Source organism: Typopeltis vanoorti, chromosome 21 (genome assembly GCF_054136105.1).
Source record: "Typopeltis vanoorti isolate ZY-2024b chromosome 21, IOZ_Tvanoo_1.0, whole genome shotgun sequence".
Classification (NCBI taxonomy): domain Eukaryota; kingdom Metazoa; phylum Arthropoda; class Arachnida; order Uropygi; family Thelyphonidae; genus Typopeltis; species Typopeltis vanoorti.
The window spans coordinates 52257785-52276411 of NC_143569.1; the positions used below are offsets into that span (position 1 = coordinate 52257785).

Sequence of the window (18627 nt, forward strand, 5' to 3'; positions counted from 1 at the left end):
AGTAGAAAAAGCCATCAAAGGCTTGAAATGTGGAAAGGCAGCAGGAGTAGATGATATTCGACCAGAAATGCTGAAGTATGGTGGTATAAGAGTCTTACAGTGGCTGCACTGCATAGTTCAGAAAGCCTGGACAGAGGGACGAATTCCCGATGATTGGAGTAGAGCTCTCATAGTACCCATATATAAAAAGGGAAATAAAACTGAATGTGAGAATTACAGAGGTATTTCCCTACTGAGTGTTCCTGGCAAGATCTATGCAAGTATACTTGAGAAACGGTTGAGAAGAATTGTGGAAGAAAAGCTGGGTGAAGAACAAGCTGGATTCAGGCCAAATAGAGGCTGTCAGGATCAGATCTTCACTTTACGACAAATAGTCGAGAAAGCATGGGAATATAACAAAGATCTGTATTTAAGTTTTGTCGATTTGGAAAAGGCATATGACAAGGTGCCAAGAGAGAAGCTATTCAATACGCTGCAGTTATATGGTGTCAATGGGGCATTATATCGAGCAATACTTAGTCTTTATTTGAGTTGTGAGTCAGCAGTTAGAATTGAAGGAAGTACAGGAAGATGGTTTAATGTTAAATGTGGCGTGAGACAAGGATGTACATTATCCCCTCTGTTATTCATTATCTATATGGATCACATTATGAAGGAATGTGGTATTAAACCTGATATCAAAATTGGAGATGTTAATGTCAGCTCTTTGCTTTATGCAGATGATGTTATACTTCTAAATAAATCCGCTACAAGTCTGCAAGATTCTCTGACTAAATTGAATAGCTGTTGTAATAGATATGGTATGAAGGTCAGCAATAAAAAGACAAAGACAATGAAAATAGGCAGAATCATTGAAAATGTCAACTGTGTTGTGAATGGAGAACCTGTGGAACAAGTAAAACATTTCAGCTACCTAGGCACAATATTTACTGAAGATGGTAAACTAAATATAGAAATAGACAACAGAATCAGCAAAGCTGGTATCGTGGGAAGTCAATTGAATAAATTCATATGGAATAAGAAAGAAATTAGTCGGAACACTAAATTAGCTGTATACAAGACTGTGTTCAAACCAATTTTAACTTATGGATCTGAGAGCTGGGTCAGAAGTAAAACACTTGACCAAAGACTAGAGACCGCAGATATGAGAGTCCTGAGAAAGATTAGAGGCGTGAACAGATGGCATCAATGGCAATATCATATTAAAAATGAGGATATTAGGAAAGAACTTGACATTGTCAGCATCCAGGAATGCGTTAGCAGAGCTAATCTCAGATGGTATGGTCACTTAAATAGAATGGGAGAGGAAAGATTAGCAAAACAAGTGTTCTCTGCCAGGTTAGCAGGAAAACGACCCAGAGGAAGACCAAGATATAGGTGGATTGATACGGCACAAAGTGCCTTAGACGATAGAAATATAAGATCTGATAATGTTGGAGTCTTGACAAGTAACAGACTGATTTGGAGAAAAATTGTAGATAGGAAGTTAGTAATGATGTAATTTTTTCATGTAGTACTGTCATATCCTGTACACCCCTTGAGGGTACATGGCAGGAATTTGATGATGATGATGATGATAAATTTAAAATATTATCTCTAGACATGTTTTCTCTACTAAACATTAGCATGAGTGAACCATCTATCAGAAATGGTGTCCAATGTGTCCTTACATCCAATTAATACTAATAATCGATGTAAGGTTAGTATCTGTCATATATGATCTTTTTTCAGTACAAAAAAAATTTTGTTACCTGTTTTTTTTTTTTTCTTCAAAAAATCAAGCTACAAAAGATTAATACATTACATTTATTACACAATCCCAAATTATGGTTACTTAATGGTCAAAGTAGATAACTGAGAAGAGACTTTTAATGGAATATGGCTTCTGACCATTGTCTATTTCAATCCTCACCTTTATGTAATGCAGTTTGTTTCTTAGTCACCATTTGGTTGGCAAATGTATGATGGACTTGCTAGTAGTATGGAACTTAAACTAACCAAATTTCATTCTGTATTGGCTAAAACCACACACATGCACTCTATATTGTTATGTGATCAGATATTGTGCCAACTATGACATTGCATAGTTATATATAAAATCAACAAAGTTCTTAATTTTCATCAAGGAACCAAAACAAACATTGAAAAAGTAATTTCCTGGGGAAAAATCCCTCAATAGAACTGAAGAGAGTCAGTCTTTTCTCTGATTCTAGTTGACACTTGATCTGGTGGGAAAGTGGTGCCGCTTACCATCATGAGAATGTTCTTGAAAGGGATAGATATGGGTGGTGCTGGGGTCATGGTGTGGGAGGCATTATGATTAATGAACGCACTGAGCTACAAGTGCTGAAAAAAAGGGACTATGACTGGTGAATGATATTGTGACGAATTTCAGTGTCATGTATAATTGTTCTGTGGTGCTGTAGGTGAATAATTTATTTTTATGGATGACAGTGCCACACTACATTGCACACAAGCAGTGGAGATACTTCCAGAGACTGAAGGTATTAATTGAATTGAGTGGCCAGCACGCTCTCCACATCTCAACCCCATAGAAGATGTTTGGGACACAATAGAGAGAGATAGAGAGAGAGAGAGAGATGCATTGCTGCTTGAAATTCCTCTCCAAAAAACAAACAAGATCTGCTCTGAAGAATGAGTGGGCCAGTTTGCCTCAAGAACTCCTGAATCACTTGGTGTTAAGCATGGTATGATGTTGTAAGAGCTGCATTGTAGTTCGGGGTAGACGTATTCCATACTGAAATGTCTCTCTGCATAGTTTTCTGCAGAGAGACATTTTAATTCTTTAACTTGGGAAATTTATGACTTTTGGCAAAAATATATCGCAGTTTAGTTTGTATAAAATTTATAACACATTTTTTTGTGTAACATATTTAGTAGTATGCTGGCAATAAATTTATGCCCACATTTGGCTGTAGTCATGAAAATTTTTTCATATATAATAAAAATGTAGTTCATCCATAGCTTTTGAATACCAGTGTATTTGATATCCAAGTTGAAATGCTGAAATGTGATAGTCTAAATGTTTCACAGTGACTGTTTTTTATAATCCAGAAGGCTTAAAATTTCATTCAAAAGGTAGAATCTGAAATGATTGGTGCAGAGCTCTCCTTATACCAATTTAGAAAATGGAAAGTAAAACTGAATGGGTTGTCACTTAAGAGTTAAGAATCAAAAGCTGGATGGAGTAGACCTCCACATAGCTTGCAGCAGATGGAGAGTGCCAAACCAAGGCTTTTGACTCAATTTGCAGTTTTCACAGCATGACCTTTTACTAGGTATCCACTTGGATATTGACACAAGGATGACCAGCAATTTGGCCCATCCTTATTAAAGAGGCAAATTGTATTCTGCAGTCTTTTTTTTTCCAGTTTAATTCACAGTACAAAAATTGCAACAGTTATTAATAATGAGAACAGCATAAAATTGTAATGGGCAACACAAAGAACTAAAGTCCTAATTTGGTGCCAATCTATTGTTGGATAAAGATAAGTTTTGCAAAAATATTAATTCAATTTTAAAATAACTGTCTCTGATTTTTGATAAATTAATACGATCATTTATTAAGGTTTGGGGAATGTTTCATAACCGCTGACTCCAAAAGCAGTGTTTCCAACTTGTAATGACTTTTGTGTAACATCTTGATTTTTTTCCCAACTAATTCTGTGTGATGTGGTATCTAGAGCACAGTCTGTCAGTCCTGACATGATGATGGCAGCAAACGTATTTCTTATATTCAACAGAATCTTCTTGTCTGTCTACAGTAAGCCAAGTCATAAGTATAGGATATCCATAGATTCCTGGATGTGATAAAGTACTGAGTCCATCTCTACATGAATGGATGAGGGTTGCTAGTGTGATATGATTTGAATGTGGTGTGTTGAGCCTTATATTTATTAAGCACTCTGGATATCTCTTTAAATGTGCCCTGAATACATTGGATAGGAACACTGCTATGGACTGTGTATTGGGGTAGAGATTCAGCATCTTATTCATTTTTTGTAAGGGGTTACAGCTCTTACAAAAATTGTGTTGCAAAGGTAGGCGAGTTCAGTGACAAAAGCGACATCATTGGAACTGATAGCTCTTGCTCCTTGTGTTAGCATTTCTAGGACACGCTCTGCTCTGCTGGATGATGGTGGTGTGACCATTTGTGTAAATATCTTCCAGTATATGTTGGCCTTTCCTAAATAGAAAAAGGTAATGAATCACCTGAAAGGCTTGTGACCAGCATATCTGTTCAAGCATTCAGCACAGCCATCCTCAAACCAGTAGTATGGCTAACTTGTAAACATGTTTGTTATTTGGACAAATTGTCCAGACACATTCAATACATTTTTAGTTGGCATTTAAACAGCTTCTTCTTCTTTTCAGCCATTTCTGTCTACTGCTGGAAGAAGTACTTCTCCAGTTTTTTCCACCTTTCTCTGTTCTTGGCAATGGTTCACCAATTTTTCCCAACAAAATTTGACAGTTCATCACTCCACCTTCTTTTAAGATGTCCTCAGCCTTATTTCCCTTCTTTTGGAATCCAGTTCATTAGTATGGTGGTCCATTGCTCATCTTTTCTTCTGGATAGATGTCTGGCCCATTTCCATTTTAGTTGCTAATGGTGAAGAATGATGTCAGTGATGTTGAGTCTGGCTTCTTATCCAGGTGTTTCACTTCTTATTTTTTAATGTGATGCCTAGCATCAACCTCTCCATTTTTTTTTTGAGTTGTTGTTAGAGTATTTGCCAGTGCTTTTGTTAGCAACCAAGTTTCACAACCTTATGTGATGACCAGGAAGTATACACTGGTTAAATATCTTCCTTTTTAAATAGAGTGGGACATCATTGTTTTGAAAAATGCTTTTCAGTTTTCTGAATGCACCCCAGGCAAGTTGAACTTTCCTATTTATTTCCTTTTGAGTCCACAGTTTAGATCAATGAGATGACCTAAGTATGTATATGAAGAGACTCTTTCCAAGAAATTGTTTTCTATTATTATGTTTCTTTGTGTTACAACATTATTAAACATGATTTTAGTTTTTTTCTCTGTTTTTTTTAGACCGACTGTTCTGCTTTCATGATATAGGTCTTCTATCATTATATTAACTCTTCTGGGGTGTTTGCAAAAATTATGATATCATCTGCTTGTCTTAGGTCTGTTAAGTTTGTTATTAATTTTTATACCAAGGTTTGTCCAGTTTATATTATTAAATATTTCAAAATAAATATTTCAAAATCTTTTACAGCAGTGCTGTAAAGATTTTGGGTGATAGAGAGTCTCCTTATCAGACATCTTTTTCAATTGATATTTTATTGCTACTTGTGTGAAGTTGGATTGTTACTTTGCAATGTGATATATTTCCTGGAGAAGGTTCATATATTCTCCAGGAACTCCCTGATTAAGGAGTACTTTGATTATTGCATTAGTTTTGATGGAATCAAATGCTTTTTCATAATCAATAAAAACTAAACAGAGAGGCAATCGGTTTTCTTCTGCTTTTTCTATTATTTGTTTTACTGCATGAATATGATCAATTGTGTTAAAGCCTATATGGAATCCTGCTTGTTCTGCTGATTTGATTTGAGGTCTAGAAGAAGGGTTAACCTGTTTATTATTACTTTTGTGAGAATATTGTACTGATTGGAGAGAATACTAATTGGTCTATAGTTCTTTACTTCTTCGTCTCCTTTTTTAAATAACAGTATCAGAGTAGCATTTTTCCAGTTTTCTGAAATCTTCTCCTCTTCTAGGCATAGATTTAGTAAGTTTGTGACATGGTGAATTATATTGTTTCCTCCTTTTAATTAATTTTAATTAATTATAATTAATTAATTTTATTAATTTTAGTTTCCTTTTAATTAATTCTATGTGAATTAGGTCTTCACTAGGACATTTTTCATTTGTTTCATTTCATCTTAAGGAAATGGAGGGATGAATTCTATATGTGATGGAGAAGAGTTATTTATATTTGATTTATCTATTTAAACAGCTAAGATCCCAAAATCCACTTCACGATGAAAAAGGAGTCAAGCGATTGTCTGCTTTTCCTGGACATGCTTGCCTTTTCAGATGGTTCATTATCTTTTTCTATTTCTCTTATTTTCTATTTCTGTAGATCCTATTATGAAGGATAGTGACAGTAAAGCTGATTCAGAATTGGAGATATTAAACTCAGCTGTTTACTTTACACAGATGATGTTTCTATTTCTAAATAAATCCAGTATAAGTCTTCAGACTATTTAACTAAATTGAATAAATTTGCTGTAATAAATTTGATATGAAAATCAGCCATGAAAAGACAAACAACTGAAAATATTCAGGAACATAGAAAACATCAGTGTATTATCATTGGAAAACCTATAAAATCAGTAAAATATTTCAGCTATTTAAGCATGATTTTTAATGAAAATGGCAAATTAAATTTGGTAATAAATAATAGAATAAGCAAAACTAATTTGGTAGGATGCCATTTGAATAAATTTTTATGGAACAAGTTTATAAGATAGTACCCACAACAAATTGAAGAATACATATATCAGGAGTTGATGATAATGAAAGAAAGTGATGATAGTACAACTGAATTCGAGAACTCAGTGTTCTTGAAAAGATTTATGTTAGCATGTATGAGAAAATGCTAAAAAGAAAAATATGGACACACCGGTCACTGAATGAAAATTGATGAAAACCAAGTTAGGCTTATTTCAAATGAAAGTTGTCAAGACCAGATTTTTACTTATAATTAATAAATCATTGGAACATAAGAAGATTCTATATTTTAACTTTGTTGATATTGACAAAGCATAGTTTAAGATATCAAGAGGCAGAACACTAAATCTGTAGTGTAAATGGAATCCTTTACCAAACAATATGCACCTTATTTAAATTGGGTGTAAATGCAGGGTTGTAATGACCACATTAAGCTTAATATATTCTGTTTTTCCCCTATCTGAACTTGATATTCAGATAGGACAAGCAGAATATATTGTGCTTAATTCTTTTCTTTGTAAGGATGATATTATTCTTTTTTAATAAATCTGCTGCAAATCTTTACCAAATTTAATAATTGCTGTGTCAGGTTTGGTATGAAAATATCAATGGTAAATAAACTAAACTATGAAAATAACCAGGCAACATGAACGGAATTCTCAGTGGTGAATCTGTAGAACAAGAAAATATTTTAGCTGTTTGCATAATTTTGAGAGAAGGTTACAAAATAAATATGGATAACAGACTGATTTGGAGGAAAATTGTCAGCAGGAAATTAGTCATGATATGAACTTTCACGTAGTCATAGCATTCTGTACGCACCTTCATTTTGCATATCAGTAGGAATTTGGACTTATTTTTGAACTTAGACCACTTAAATAAATTTATACAGAACAAGAGAGAAATCAGCCAAAAGATCAAGCTATTTAGTATACATATGCAAGATAGATCCAAGATGGGTAACAAATAGTGTAGTTAATCAGAACTGGAGAACACAGATATAAGAGTTGAGAAAATTTAGCAGAATAACAGATGTCATAAGTAGTAGAACCATTTTGGAAATAACTCTGAAAATAAGTGTTTGAATTGTATAGTAATTTTGCTATAAATAGATTCTGTAATTCTTTTGTTTATTTTCTTTAGTTATCCGTGTGTATTTCTTCATTTTTTTCAAGCAGTCATATCGTTCATTCATTAGGTTGGTTGAGCTGTTTATATTTCTCAACAAATCACTAAAATTATTAACAACTTTCATTGTTAATGGAGGAGGAGGAAGTCCACTTAAATTTAGGCTCTCAGGAAACCTAGTTGGAAATCTAATTCCTCATGAGTTCATTATTTTTATTTTACTTTATTTTATTTTTGTTATTAATATTATTAATTAGCTGCTTTCATAATAGATATCAGATGAAATTTAAGTGATCAAATCTATATATAAATAAATTGTTCTTTCTATTAATTAATAATTTATTTATTCATTTATTAATTAATTATTTAAATTTATTAATAATTATTAAAAATATATTCATATTTATTTTTGTTCTCAGATTAATCTCTTTGGCTGTTTTAATTTGTTTTTTTAGGAGGAAGTGTTCTGCAAGCTCAGGGGATGTGATAGATGACATTGAAAACATGCTAGCCAACTTGTCCAATCAACTGGATGCAATGTTAGAAGATGAACTGAATGGTCAGTAGTGAAAACAAACTAGACAATGTAGACAGTGACCATCCTGAAGTGTCAGTGTAGCAGAATTGTAGTGAAAGGTTCCTACATCAACCAAGAAGACACCCTGTAAGACGTGTTGTAGTTGGAATGCCGCTGGTTGGCCAGTAGCTGATCTCGATGCTTAAAGGCAGTCTTTGGGCTTCCATAAAATAAATGCTTTAGAGACCTTATGCGTAAAGTTATGGTGGGAGTTGTATAGCTTTGTATTGGCGCCATTGTGTTCTGTTTTATATTCATAGGACTTAATTATTATCCCCCATGGCTTTATTATGTAGAATTATCCCACTTGAACCAGCTTATCCTGCCTGGTTCTAGAAGCAGCATGCTATCCTAGAAAATGAACTACCAAATTTTTTGTGTTTGTTTTTGAACTTTTGTTTCTTACTTTTTCTCGTTTTTTTGTGTACAGTTTTACTGGACATCAGGTAATGAAACCTGTTTGAAGACTGAAATGTAATTTTTGTATAATGGTTTGTAGAGGGAGTTTTAAATGGTTGAAATATTCTGAAGAAAATGTTGAAAAACAAAAAGGTTTGGAAGAAAAAAGGGTTTTTCATAGGTAACATCCAGACATGGAAGTTCACTCATAAAAAATGACCAACAATAGGAACTGATTTATTTAAAATAGTTTTTTTTTATGAGTTTATTGAACATGCAATGTTGGAGATATTTAGAGATTCAGTTAACTTTTGTGATTGCTGGTATTTCTTTAAGATAGTACCAAAGATCATAGCTTATGAATTGTGGTTATGTAAAGGAGTGTGAATAAGATATTTTGAAATGACTGGGGATAATCTGTGGCAAAGCTCACTCTTTTGGTATCCATGCAGGAGTCTGTCTCTCTTTCTTTATGTGTGATAGAAAAAGTGCTACAAACCTTCAAGATATTGTCTTCTGCCACAGATTTGAACCCAGAATTATGTTCTGTAGACAGCCGCATTATCTGTGATGTATGATAGTAATTGCAATTCTTAAAATTTCACTCTTACAGTTTGTCTTGGCCTTAAGTCAGTTTTTCACTCCTTCCATCAGTTTTTTTATTTTTGGTGGGGGGGGGGTTACATTAAGCAGAAAAATTCACTTATTATTCAGCTTTCAAATTCTGTATTGTACTATGAAGAATTTCTTGAAAGCCATATTTTCTTTCAAAAAAATTATAGTAGCAAATAAGATCAAGTTACAAAGCAAGTAATTTCAAACTTTTGAATCTTCTCTATACAGGGTAAATTTTGATATATATACTCCCTTCAAAAGTTGTTATCAGATAGTCACATGTTAGTGAACTGTTATTTGCATATGTGTTTTTCCCAATTTTACTAGCGTTATTCCTCCTCCTTTGACTAAAACAACGATATATTTGTAAACAGTTTAACTTGAACTATGGGCACAGTTTTTCATCACTGTCATTTGAATAATCGAGCATTTTTTGATACATCCTATTAATAGTCGAGTGTTTTTGATACATCCCTTTATAATATGTTACTTCAAGAAAAACTTAATGTGAACGAGTTTTTTTATTAGAATTTTTCAAGTAATGTTCATTCTAAAAGGAATTAAATTAGCTATCTTTTCAAATTAAAGGAGCTGTTCTAGTACAGAAGTTTGGATTGATTGTCATGCATGTTGATGTTTAGTGTAGGAAGCATGTCTAAAGCTAATAATTAACTAAATTTATTTAGCTAATTAAATTACTAAGCAGAGCCTGTGTAGCTCAGTGGATGTGGCGTTTGCACACCACGGCGCTTGACCGCACGAAGGAAGACTTGGTTTCGAGTCTAGTCGGCGACTAGAGGAAATTTTTCTAAGCCTTTTTTCGACCGATTCCCGAGTTAGTCGATCTCTGGCACAGGCAAGCGGGTTTTTCGTCCCGTAAACTCAAGAAAATCGACTGTAGAACCCACATTATTTCAGACATTAAATATATTGTGTTAGGGTCAGGGACCACGAGATGGCGGCACATTTGAGCCGTCTCTCTTCACTGTGTACCGCTTAATTAGTGATAGCCTTGGGCCGTCTATCTCTGATTGGTACCAGTGGAGATTGAACTGCCCACTCAGTCTCCAAAAAGTTAGATAGGGCTAAATGGCCTTGCCTACTCCCATATAAGGGAATAAAAAGGCGTTAGCTGATTATTATTATTTTTTTTTTTTGCTGAATTACTAAGCCAATATTTTGCTTTTGTCACCAAGACATCTTCTTGGATACAAGGAAATATACTAAGCCTGTGCACACATGCAAGATTCCATCGTCGCACCCATAGAGGACACCAGTTAAGACTGTAGGAGCTTGTCTTTTATAATCAGTCTATGTTTGCCTTCCCGCTAATGTACCTACATGCATGGGTTTAGTATATTTCTTTACATGCATGATGCAAAAATGCCTTGGTGATCAAGCAGCTTCATAAACTTAGTAATCTAATTAGCATAATAGTTAATTATTATCTTTAGATGTATGTTTTATTCACTAAACATCAAATAAGAATAAAGGAGCATGGTAGCCTTAAAGTTAATTTATTACTATCCTGTATTGAATTATTGCAAGCAGTTTATTGTTTTAGTAGTTACTTCCACTTCTTATTTATTATTGATTTTAATAATTTTAATATTTTTTTAGTACGTTACTGTTCTGCGAATATCAATAATACTGATAAATGACACTTTTTTTTTCATCTATCTCTGTCTCTATTTACAGAGCCTATATTTGATAATCCAGATATTGCACATAATTCTATTATGTTTGGAAAGCATTGCATCACATAATCCAGTCTTGGAATATTTTCGTATTTATACGTGGCTTCAAAGTTTATGGCATTTTTAAATTGTAAATAATTTTAATGCTTGTTGATGTTGTTAGGATTTTTACCTTCAGTATAGAATTTTCTTTAATTTAAATTAAGGGGATATTAAATCCCACATTGTTTTAAAACCAAATAAGAAACTCAAAGATCGGAATCAAAGAGTTGCCAAATATAGTAACTATAAACGTATTGGTGACTACTTCCGATCTTTGAGTTTCTTATTCGGTTTTAAAACAGTGTGGGATTTAATATCCCCTTAATTTAAATAATGTTTTACATCACCGAAATGAAGCCTATTGGCTCTTTACTTTAAATAGAATTTTCTTATTTCTGAGCAATTTCTTATTTAGACTTTGTTTTTCATGAAACTTGGCTGATTCAAATCACAAGCTGTCTTTATTCTTCTAGTATCTGTAATACTATTAATCCATTTCTCTCTTAGATTTATTTCTGTAGCAGTTAAAAAAAAAAAAAAACATTTCGAAGAAAAATTGTTGTAAAACTTGTTGATATTTAATATATTATGTAATTTAAGTGCTTCTTACTCCTCACAACTGTTTTCATTTGTGTGCAGCTTATCTATGTTGCAATTCCTATAGAAATCTCAGATTCATTTATTGGTTCACCATTCTTGGGAAATATCTAATTTTAATTTAAATGCCTTATGGATATTTTGTGAAATCAGCAGTTCATTGCGTGGTAGAAGGAACACTTATTGTGGACATACTTGATTTATGTTATGTATATACTTTTTTTTTTTTTTCAATCTCGTTTTATAAAATGATAGCGCCTACATTATTTAACAATAGGCATGTATGCACTTATGATGAATTAATGATACATATATTGGCAACTGCAGCATGCTATTAAACATTTCGAAAAAAATATTAAATATTAATTTTACTTGCATATTGTAGTTTACTTGCGTGCCTTAGTTTAAAAAAAAAGCCTTTTGATTTTACTGTCAATCAGCCATTTCTTTTTCTGGGTTTGTTTCCATTTCTTGAAGATATTCTCGGTCTGACAATTTTATTATTTACGTACAGCATTGCTTGAACCAGTTGAATTTTGCTTTAGTTGCAAATTATGCTTGGTAGCAGATTTTTTTCCTCCTCACTTCTTGTTAATTATTTTCAGTTAATAACATTATTGGATGTGAATGTGGGATTAGTGATGGTGCTCTGCTTTACACATTACTATCAGTAATGGACAGTTTGAGCAAACTAATATGCTTATAAAAAAGCATGGAATAACATTTAACAAGGGATTTGCACTTGGGGATTGATAAGCTTTTTTTTTTTGTACATGTCTTTTAAATGGATTTAAATGTTATTTTTATTATATAATAGTATGTTATTGGTTCATTAATTTCATATTTTAAGATAAGGAATATTTAGATAAGGAAAGAAATGCTCATTCCTTAATTCTTTCTAGATTTCTAGACATGAGATCTAGAAAGATTTCATGTCTTTAATGTCATGTACTTAACAAAATTAAGTAACATTTTCTTTGACCAAGTTTGTTTACCTAATATAAGACAACATTATTTATTCTTTGCATCCTTGACTCACTTCCTGTTTGCCATATTTTCAACAGAAATAACTATCATTTTTCTTATTTTTATATTTAATTCATTCGTAAATTATATTTAGACCATTAGATGAATTACTTGTAATAGAGTTACATTACTTTTAAATAGAGCTTAAAATAAAATTTATTGTTAGAACTGAAAAAAGTAAGCATTATGATTAGATTGTTATGTTGCCACTCAATTTAGTGTGTAATAATATAATTTTTGATTATTATAATTATATACAGTAATTTTGCTTTGAGTTTTCACTAAGATACTACTGGTTAATCCATCGTAAAATAAGTCATAGTAATTAAAGACGTAAATAATTCTTATCTTCTTATTAAGGAAGTAAATACCTCTTCCACTTTCTTTCCATACTAAAATACTGTTGATGTGTTATGAGCAGTGCCATAGCTAGCGTTTCATGGGCCCTATGCAAAATTTTATTTTTGGCCCCCCCATTTTAAAAAAAAAACAAATATGCATAATCTTAAGACCAAAAATATTAAAAACAAAACTTGAATTTGTGGATGTAGATTATAATTTACTGCTAATTTAAAACAGAAAGAAAAAAAACTTATAAATAATTTCCCACAAAACTAATATATGAAAAATTAAAATAGCGGTGGTAACAAAAGACCAGTTGAAGCTAGGATAAAATTATTCTAAATTTATTTCATTAATTCATTATAAGAAGTTTAAACAGGAGAATCCATTTTTTGATTGCAGAATTGGTATATTTTTATGCCCTCCCCCATCTTTTTTTTTTAAATAAGGATTCTCCATTTTTTGCTTTTTATCAAATTATGTGTATTATTCTCAGAATATATTGTGTGCCATTAACAGATCTTGCAACTTTGAAAGTTATTCAGTCAATAAATATGCAGAAAAATCAGGATCCTTCAAGTTTTATTAATTTTTATTTCATTTCTTCAACATATAATTGATTAAATATGTTCTTTGATCTGTGTCAATTTGAAATAAAGCTTTGCTGTTAAATTCATAAGAATTAAAATTTTTGTTTTTTGTTTGCTACCCTCAGAACTTTTAGAATAATAATTCTGGAGTGACACTTTTACTCATAGAAATTTCATAAAGATGATTTGATCATGTTTCGATGGTGGATGCAGCTCGTAAATGATTTTGTATTTAAAATTTATGGAGTAGGAGGTATGTTATTCAAGCTACACTAGAATTCCTCAGAATGCTAATGATGTGTGAACAATTTTTAGACATTTGGAGCAGAATTTTGCATACCACTTTAATCAAGATTATTAGTTTGTTTATTGATTTTAAAATTTAGTGTTGAAACATACAGCTAGAGGTTTGACCATATCCAATGTGTGATTTGAAAACTATATAATGCAATATCAATGAAGTCGACTATAAAAAAAAACTGTTCTGATTAATTTCAATTTCGGAGTTAAGCTTTCTTTAAAATTTTGAAAAGGTCTTTGATAATCAAATTATAATATCTAGCAGTTGGAAGTGTTTTAATGTTGTTTTTTTCTTAGGTATCTACATATATATATATCCCAGTGTTATTATTATCTTAATCAGTTTCTGTTTATATGCATGTGACATGCCACACTTTTCATATCAATATGCTGATCAGTTTGTCCATCATTTTGCAACTGTTCCTTCTATAAGGAACATATTATAATCTACACTTGTTTACATCTGTATTCAAAGTATTGAAGAGTCAAGCAGTTCTGTCTGGCCTTTTGTGAAATAATAATTGCCTTTACACATGTTAGCAGGGTTGTTGTTATATAATTTCATTTTGAATGAACAGCCATGTATCTAATATTGTTTGTATCGAGTGGCGTTTTATTTTAGATTTGAATGCAGTTTTCTTTTCTGTTTTTAAGACCACCTAGTAACGTAAGGTGCTTAATCTGAAGTTAATTTGCATCTTCTATTTGTAATGCCCATAGTTGGATAATGTTTTTATAAAGCCAAATGATTTTTGGAATAAGTGGTTTTTTTTTTTTTTGTGTGTGTGGAGGGGGGAGTGGACCATATTAACACAAAAGTGGGGTAAGAAAATCAAATTTTGTGTGCATAAAAAATATGCACTGGGAGATACTTGCTTTTGTCAATGGCATTTCAAGATAGTGTTTTTGTAATTGCTGAAAAAAAAATAAGGTATGGCATGTTTTAAATTTGTATCCGTGTGACTTTTTTGAAACATCAAAATAACCCGTGATATGTGTGGAAAGAGAGAATGGTGATGCCGTTCCAGCTTTCTGTAACGTAGTCCATGCTGCATTGTTATGACGTTGTGCAAGAGGACATTCGAGTCTACTGGCAGATGACGAGGCACAGAATGTAACTTGTGCTGTAGACTTTACCAGGACGGTAGCGGCCACTGCTTTGTATGTACATTTGGTGATCTCTTTTGCTGTAAGTAGCCAGCATTTAGATAGGGCTATTATACCAATGACAATCTTTGTGTTCTGTTTTTTCCACAAGGTGATAAAAGCAAGTCACTGGTTGACTTCACCAACTTTATGTGCTCTTGAAGTTAACTCGAAGACAACTGTGTCTATCAGTGGATCATTTTTTGGATTAAATAAAGATATGTAGTGTTTCAGCTTTGATCTTGTTCTTTGAACACTTGCACAGAACACTTTTATACACATCATCCATTTTTAAATATTGGTTTTGTGAATTCACAAAACCAATTTTTGAATTTGAGTTCAACGAGATGCCACATTTATGACTTTGATATTTATTTCCTTAATGAAAGTTTCTGGCTTAATAGTAATGCATTGATGAATTCCAAACTATAACACAAATGTAGATGCCTTATACATTTCGATTGAATTGATTAATATGTGTTTAGTCAACCAACAATCATTTATTTACATATTCTGTAAAATGTATATATACAGTCAACTTTTTTTTCTTTTAGGGTTACACGGTGATCAGCACTCATATTTATAGATTTAGGGACTCAAAAACACACGTGTTGAACAGATTATTTTATTAATTACAAATAAAATAAAGCTTGATGTTTCAACCTCTATATCGAGGTCATCATCGGAAGAATACAACTGTATACAGAACCAAGCTATATGCTCATGCTTTCTATATCAGTAAACCAAATCTACGCAGTTAATAAATCTTTTTTCTAGCCTGACCTCTAGTGATAGAAAGGAAAAACAAAAATAAATAAATGAAATAAAATTATATATAAAAAAAAATATATATATATATATTATATATGTATATGTATATATATATATATAAAAAAAATTATATATATATTATAAATAGATAAATGCAACTACAATAAACTGTTAGAGTCCTCATGTATTAATATTCTGGATAGTTACAAAATGATTTCTTTCAGTTGCTATTGAATGTTCTCAACACTTCACCAGGTTGTCTTCTTGTAGTGGGAATTTTTCTAATGCTAGTTTAGGATGTTATACAGGTTGTAGATGGGTCCTCCACATTCTTGAAATGGTGAAGCCATCATTTTTGTTGAGATTTGGGTTGTGTTTGAGCATTTCACAAGACTCTTTAAATTTTCTCTCAAACCAGGTTTTGGTGCGGTGTAGGGACTTGGTATTTTTCCAGTCAATTCTATGGTATGTTTGGAGTGCATGGTCAGAAAGGCCTGTTTTACCGAAGTGGAGGTATTTAATGTGTCGTTTGTGTTCATCTTGTCTGATTGGGATAGTTCGCCCTGTTTCCCCTATGTATGGTATGTTACATGTGCAGTGTATTTTGTATACCCCTGGGTGTGCTAGGTGTGGAAGAGGATCTTTAGAGGAACTGAGTAGGTGTCTTAGCTTATTTGGGGGTTTAAAGGTGGTTTTAATGTTGTATTTGCGAAATGTTCTGTCTATTTTTTCAGAAATGCCTCTAACATAAGGAATGGCAATGGCATTCTTGAAATCTTTTTTGTTCTTACTGGTATCTTTATGGAGTATCTTGTGAATAGTTTTTTTATTGTATCCATTTTTGATAAATGTTTGGTTGATGATTTTGTATTCTTGGTTTAGAGCCTGTTCATTCGAACAAATAGTTAAGGCTCTGTGTTTAAGGGTGCTTATGACGCCTAATTTTTGTGTTGGGTGGTGGTAAGAATTTTTGTGTATGTATTGGCCTGTGTGTTTAGGTTTGCGGTAAACTGAGAAGGAGAGACAGCCAGAGGGAAGACGTGTGACAAGTGTGTCTAGGAAAGGAGGAGAGTCGTTTTTTTCCATTTCAATGGTGAATTGGATACGTTTGTGTTGTTTGTTTAGGTGGCTAAGGAATGTATTTAGAGCTTCGCGGCCATGGGGCCAAATGGCGAAAATATCGTCGACGTATCTGAGCCAAATTTTGGGCTTTAGACATGCTGTCTCTAGAGCACGTTGCTCAAAGTCTTCCATATAAAAGTTAGCTATTGGGGGAGAAAGTGGTGAGCCCATGGCTGTACCTTCTTTTTGAAGGTAAAAATTGTTTTGCCATACGAAATATCCGGAGCGGAGTACGTGGGCAAAAAGGGCCGTGATGTCATGTGGAAATATGTTCTGTAATAGCAAGATCGTGTCATTGATTGGGACATTGGTGAAAAGGGAAGTTATGTCAAAGCTGACTAATAAATCTTAGTCGGTGAGTGTCAAAATACACAAATCTGGCACACCACTTCGCCCGAATGTTTTTGATTTTACTGATGAAATGTTGTGTATTTTTTATGTAGGAAGGGGACTGACCTACCAATTCCTTGAGTGTGGCAGCTAATTTTTTTGCTAAGAGATAATTTGGGCTCTCAATTCCTTCAACGATCGGGCGAAGTGGTGTGCCAGATTTGTGTATTTTGGCCATAAATTCTGGAATTTATGGCCTGCCAAAAATACACAAATCTGGCACACCACTTCGCCCGATCGTTGAAGGAATTGAGAGCCCAAATTATCTCTTAGCAAAAAAATTAGCTGCCACACTCAAGGAATTGGTAGGTCAGTCCCCTTCCTACATAAAAAATACACAACATTTCATCAGTAAAATCAAAAACATTACACTCACCGACCAAGATTTATTAGTCAGCTTTGACATAACTTCCCTTTTCACCAGTGTCCCAATCAATGACACGATCTTGCTATTACAGAACATATTTCCACATGACATCATGGCCCTTTTTGCCCACGTACTCTGCTCCGGATATTTCGTATAGCAAAACAATTTTTACCTTCAAAAAGAAGGTACAGCCATGGGCTCACCACTTTCTCCCCCAATAGCTAACTTTTATATGGAAGACTTTGAGCAACGTGCTCTAGAAACAGCATGTCTAAAGCCCAAAATTTGGCTCAGATACGTCGACGATATTTTTGCCATTTGGCCCCACCGCCACGAAGCTCTAAATACATTCCTTAGCCACCTAAATAAACAACACAAACGTATCCAATTCACCTTTGAAATGGAAAAAAATGACTCTCTTCCTTTCCTAGACACACTTGTCACACGTCTTCCCTCTGGCTGTCTCTCCTTCTCAGTTTACCGCAAACCTACACACACAGGCCAATACATACACAAAAATTCTTACCACCACCCAACACAAAAATTAGACACAGAGCCTTAACTATTTGTTTGAATGAACAGGCTCTAAACCAAGAATACAAAATCATCAACCAAACATTTATCAAAAATGGATACAATAAAAAAACTATTCACAAGATCCTCCATAAAGATACCAGTAAGAACAAAAAAGATTTCGAGAATGCTATTGCCATTCCTTATGTTAGAGGCATTTCTGAAAAAATAGACAGAACATTTCGCAAATACAACATTAAAACCACCTTTAAACCCCCAAATAAGCTAAGACACCTACTCAGTTCCTCTAAAGATCCTCTTCTACACCTAGCACACCCAGGGGTATACAAAATACACTGCACATGTAACATACCATACATAGGGGAAACAGGGCGAACTATCCCAATCAGACAAGACGAACACAAACGACACATTAAATACCTCCACTTCGGTAAAACAGGCCTTTCTGACCATGCACTCCAAACATACCATAGAATTGACTGGAAA

At 33.2% G+C, this 18627-nt stretch overlaps 1 protein-coding gene across 2 annotated transcripts in view; it reads left to right on the forward strand.

Moving 5' to 3' along the window:
- The window catches only part of LOC150094852 (caskin-2-like), a 378559-nt gene extending 363369 nt beyond the window's left edge, over positions 1-15190 (forward strand). For both annotated transcript variants that reach the window (XM_090411520.1, XM_090411521.1), the window contains one exon: positions 8082-15190. In XM_090411520.1, coding sequence (XP_090267646.1) covers positions 8082-8193 — 112 coding nt within the window. In that variant the 3' untranslated portion in view covers positions 8194-15190. The remainder of the gene's footprint in view (positions 1-8081) is intronic.
- Positions 15191-18627: the final 3437 nt, after the last annotated feature.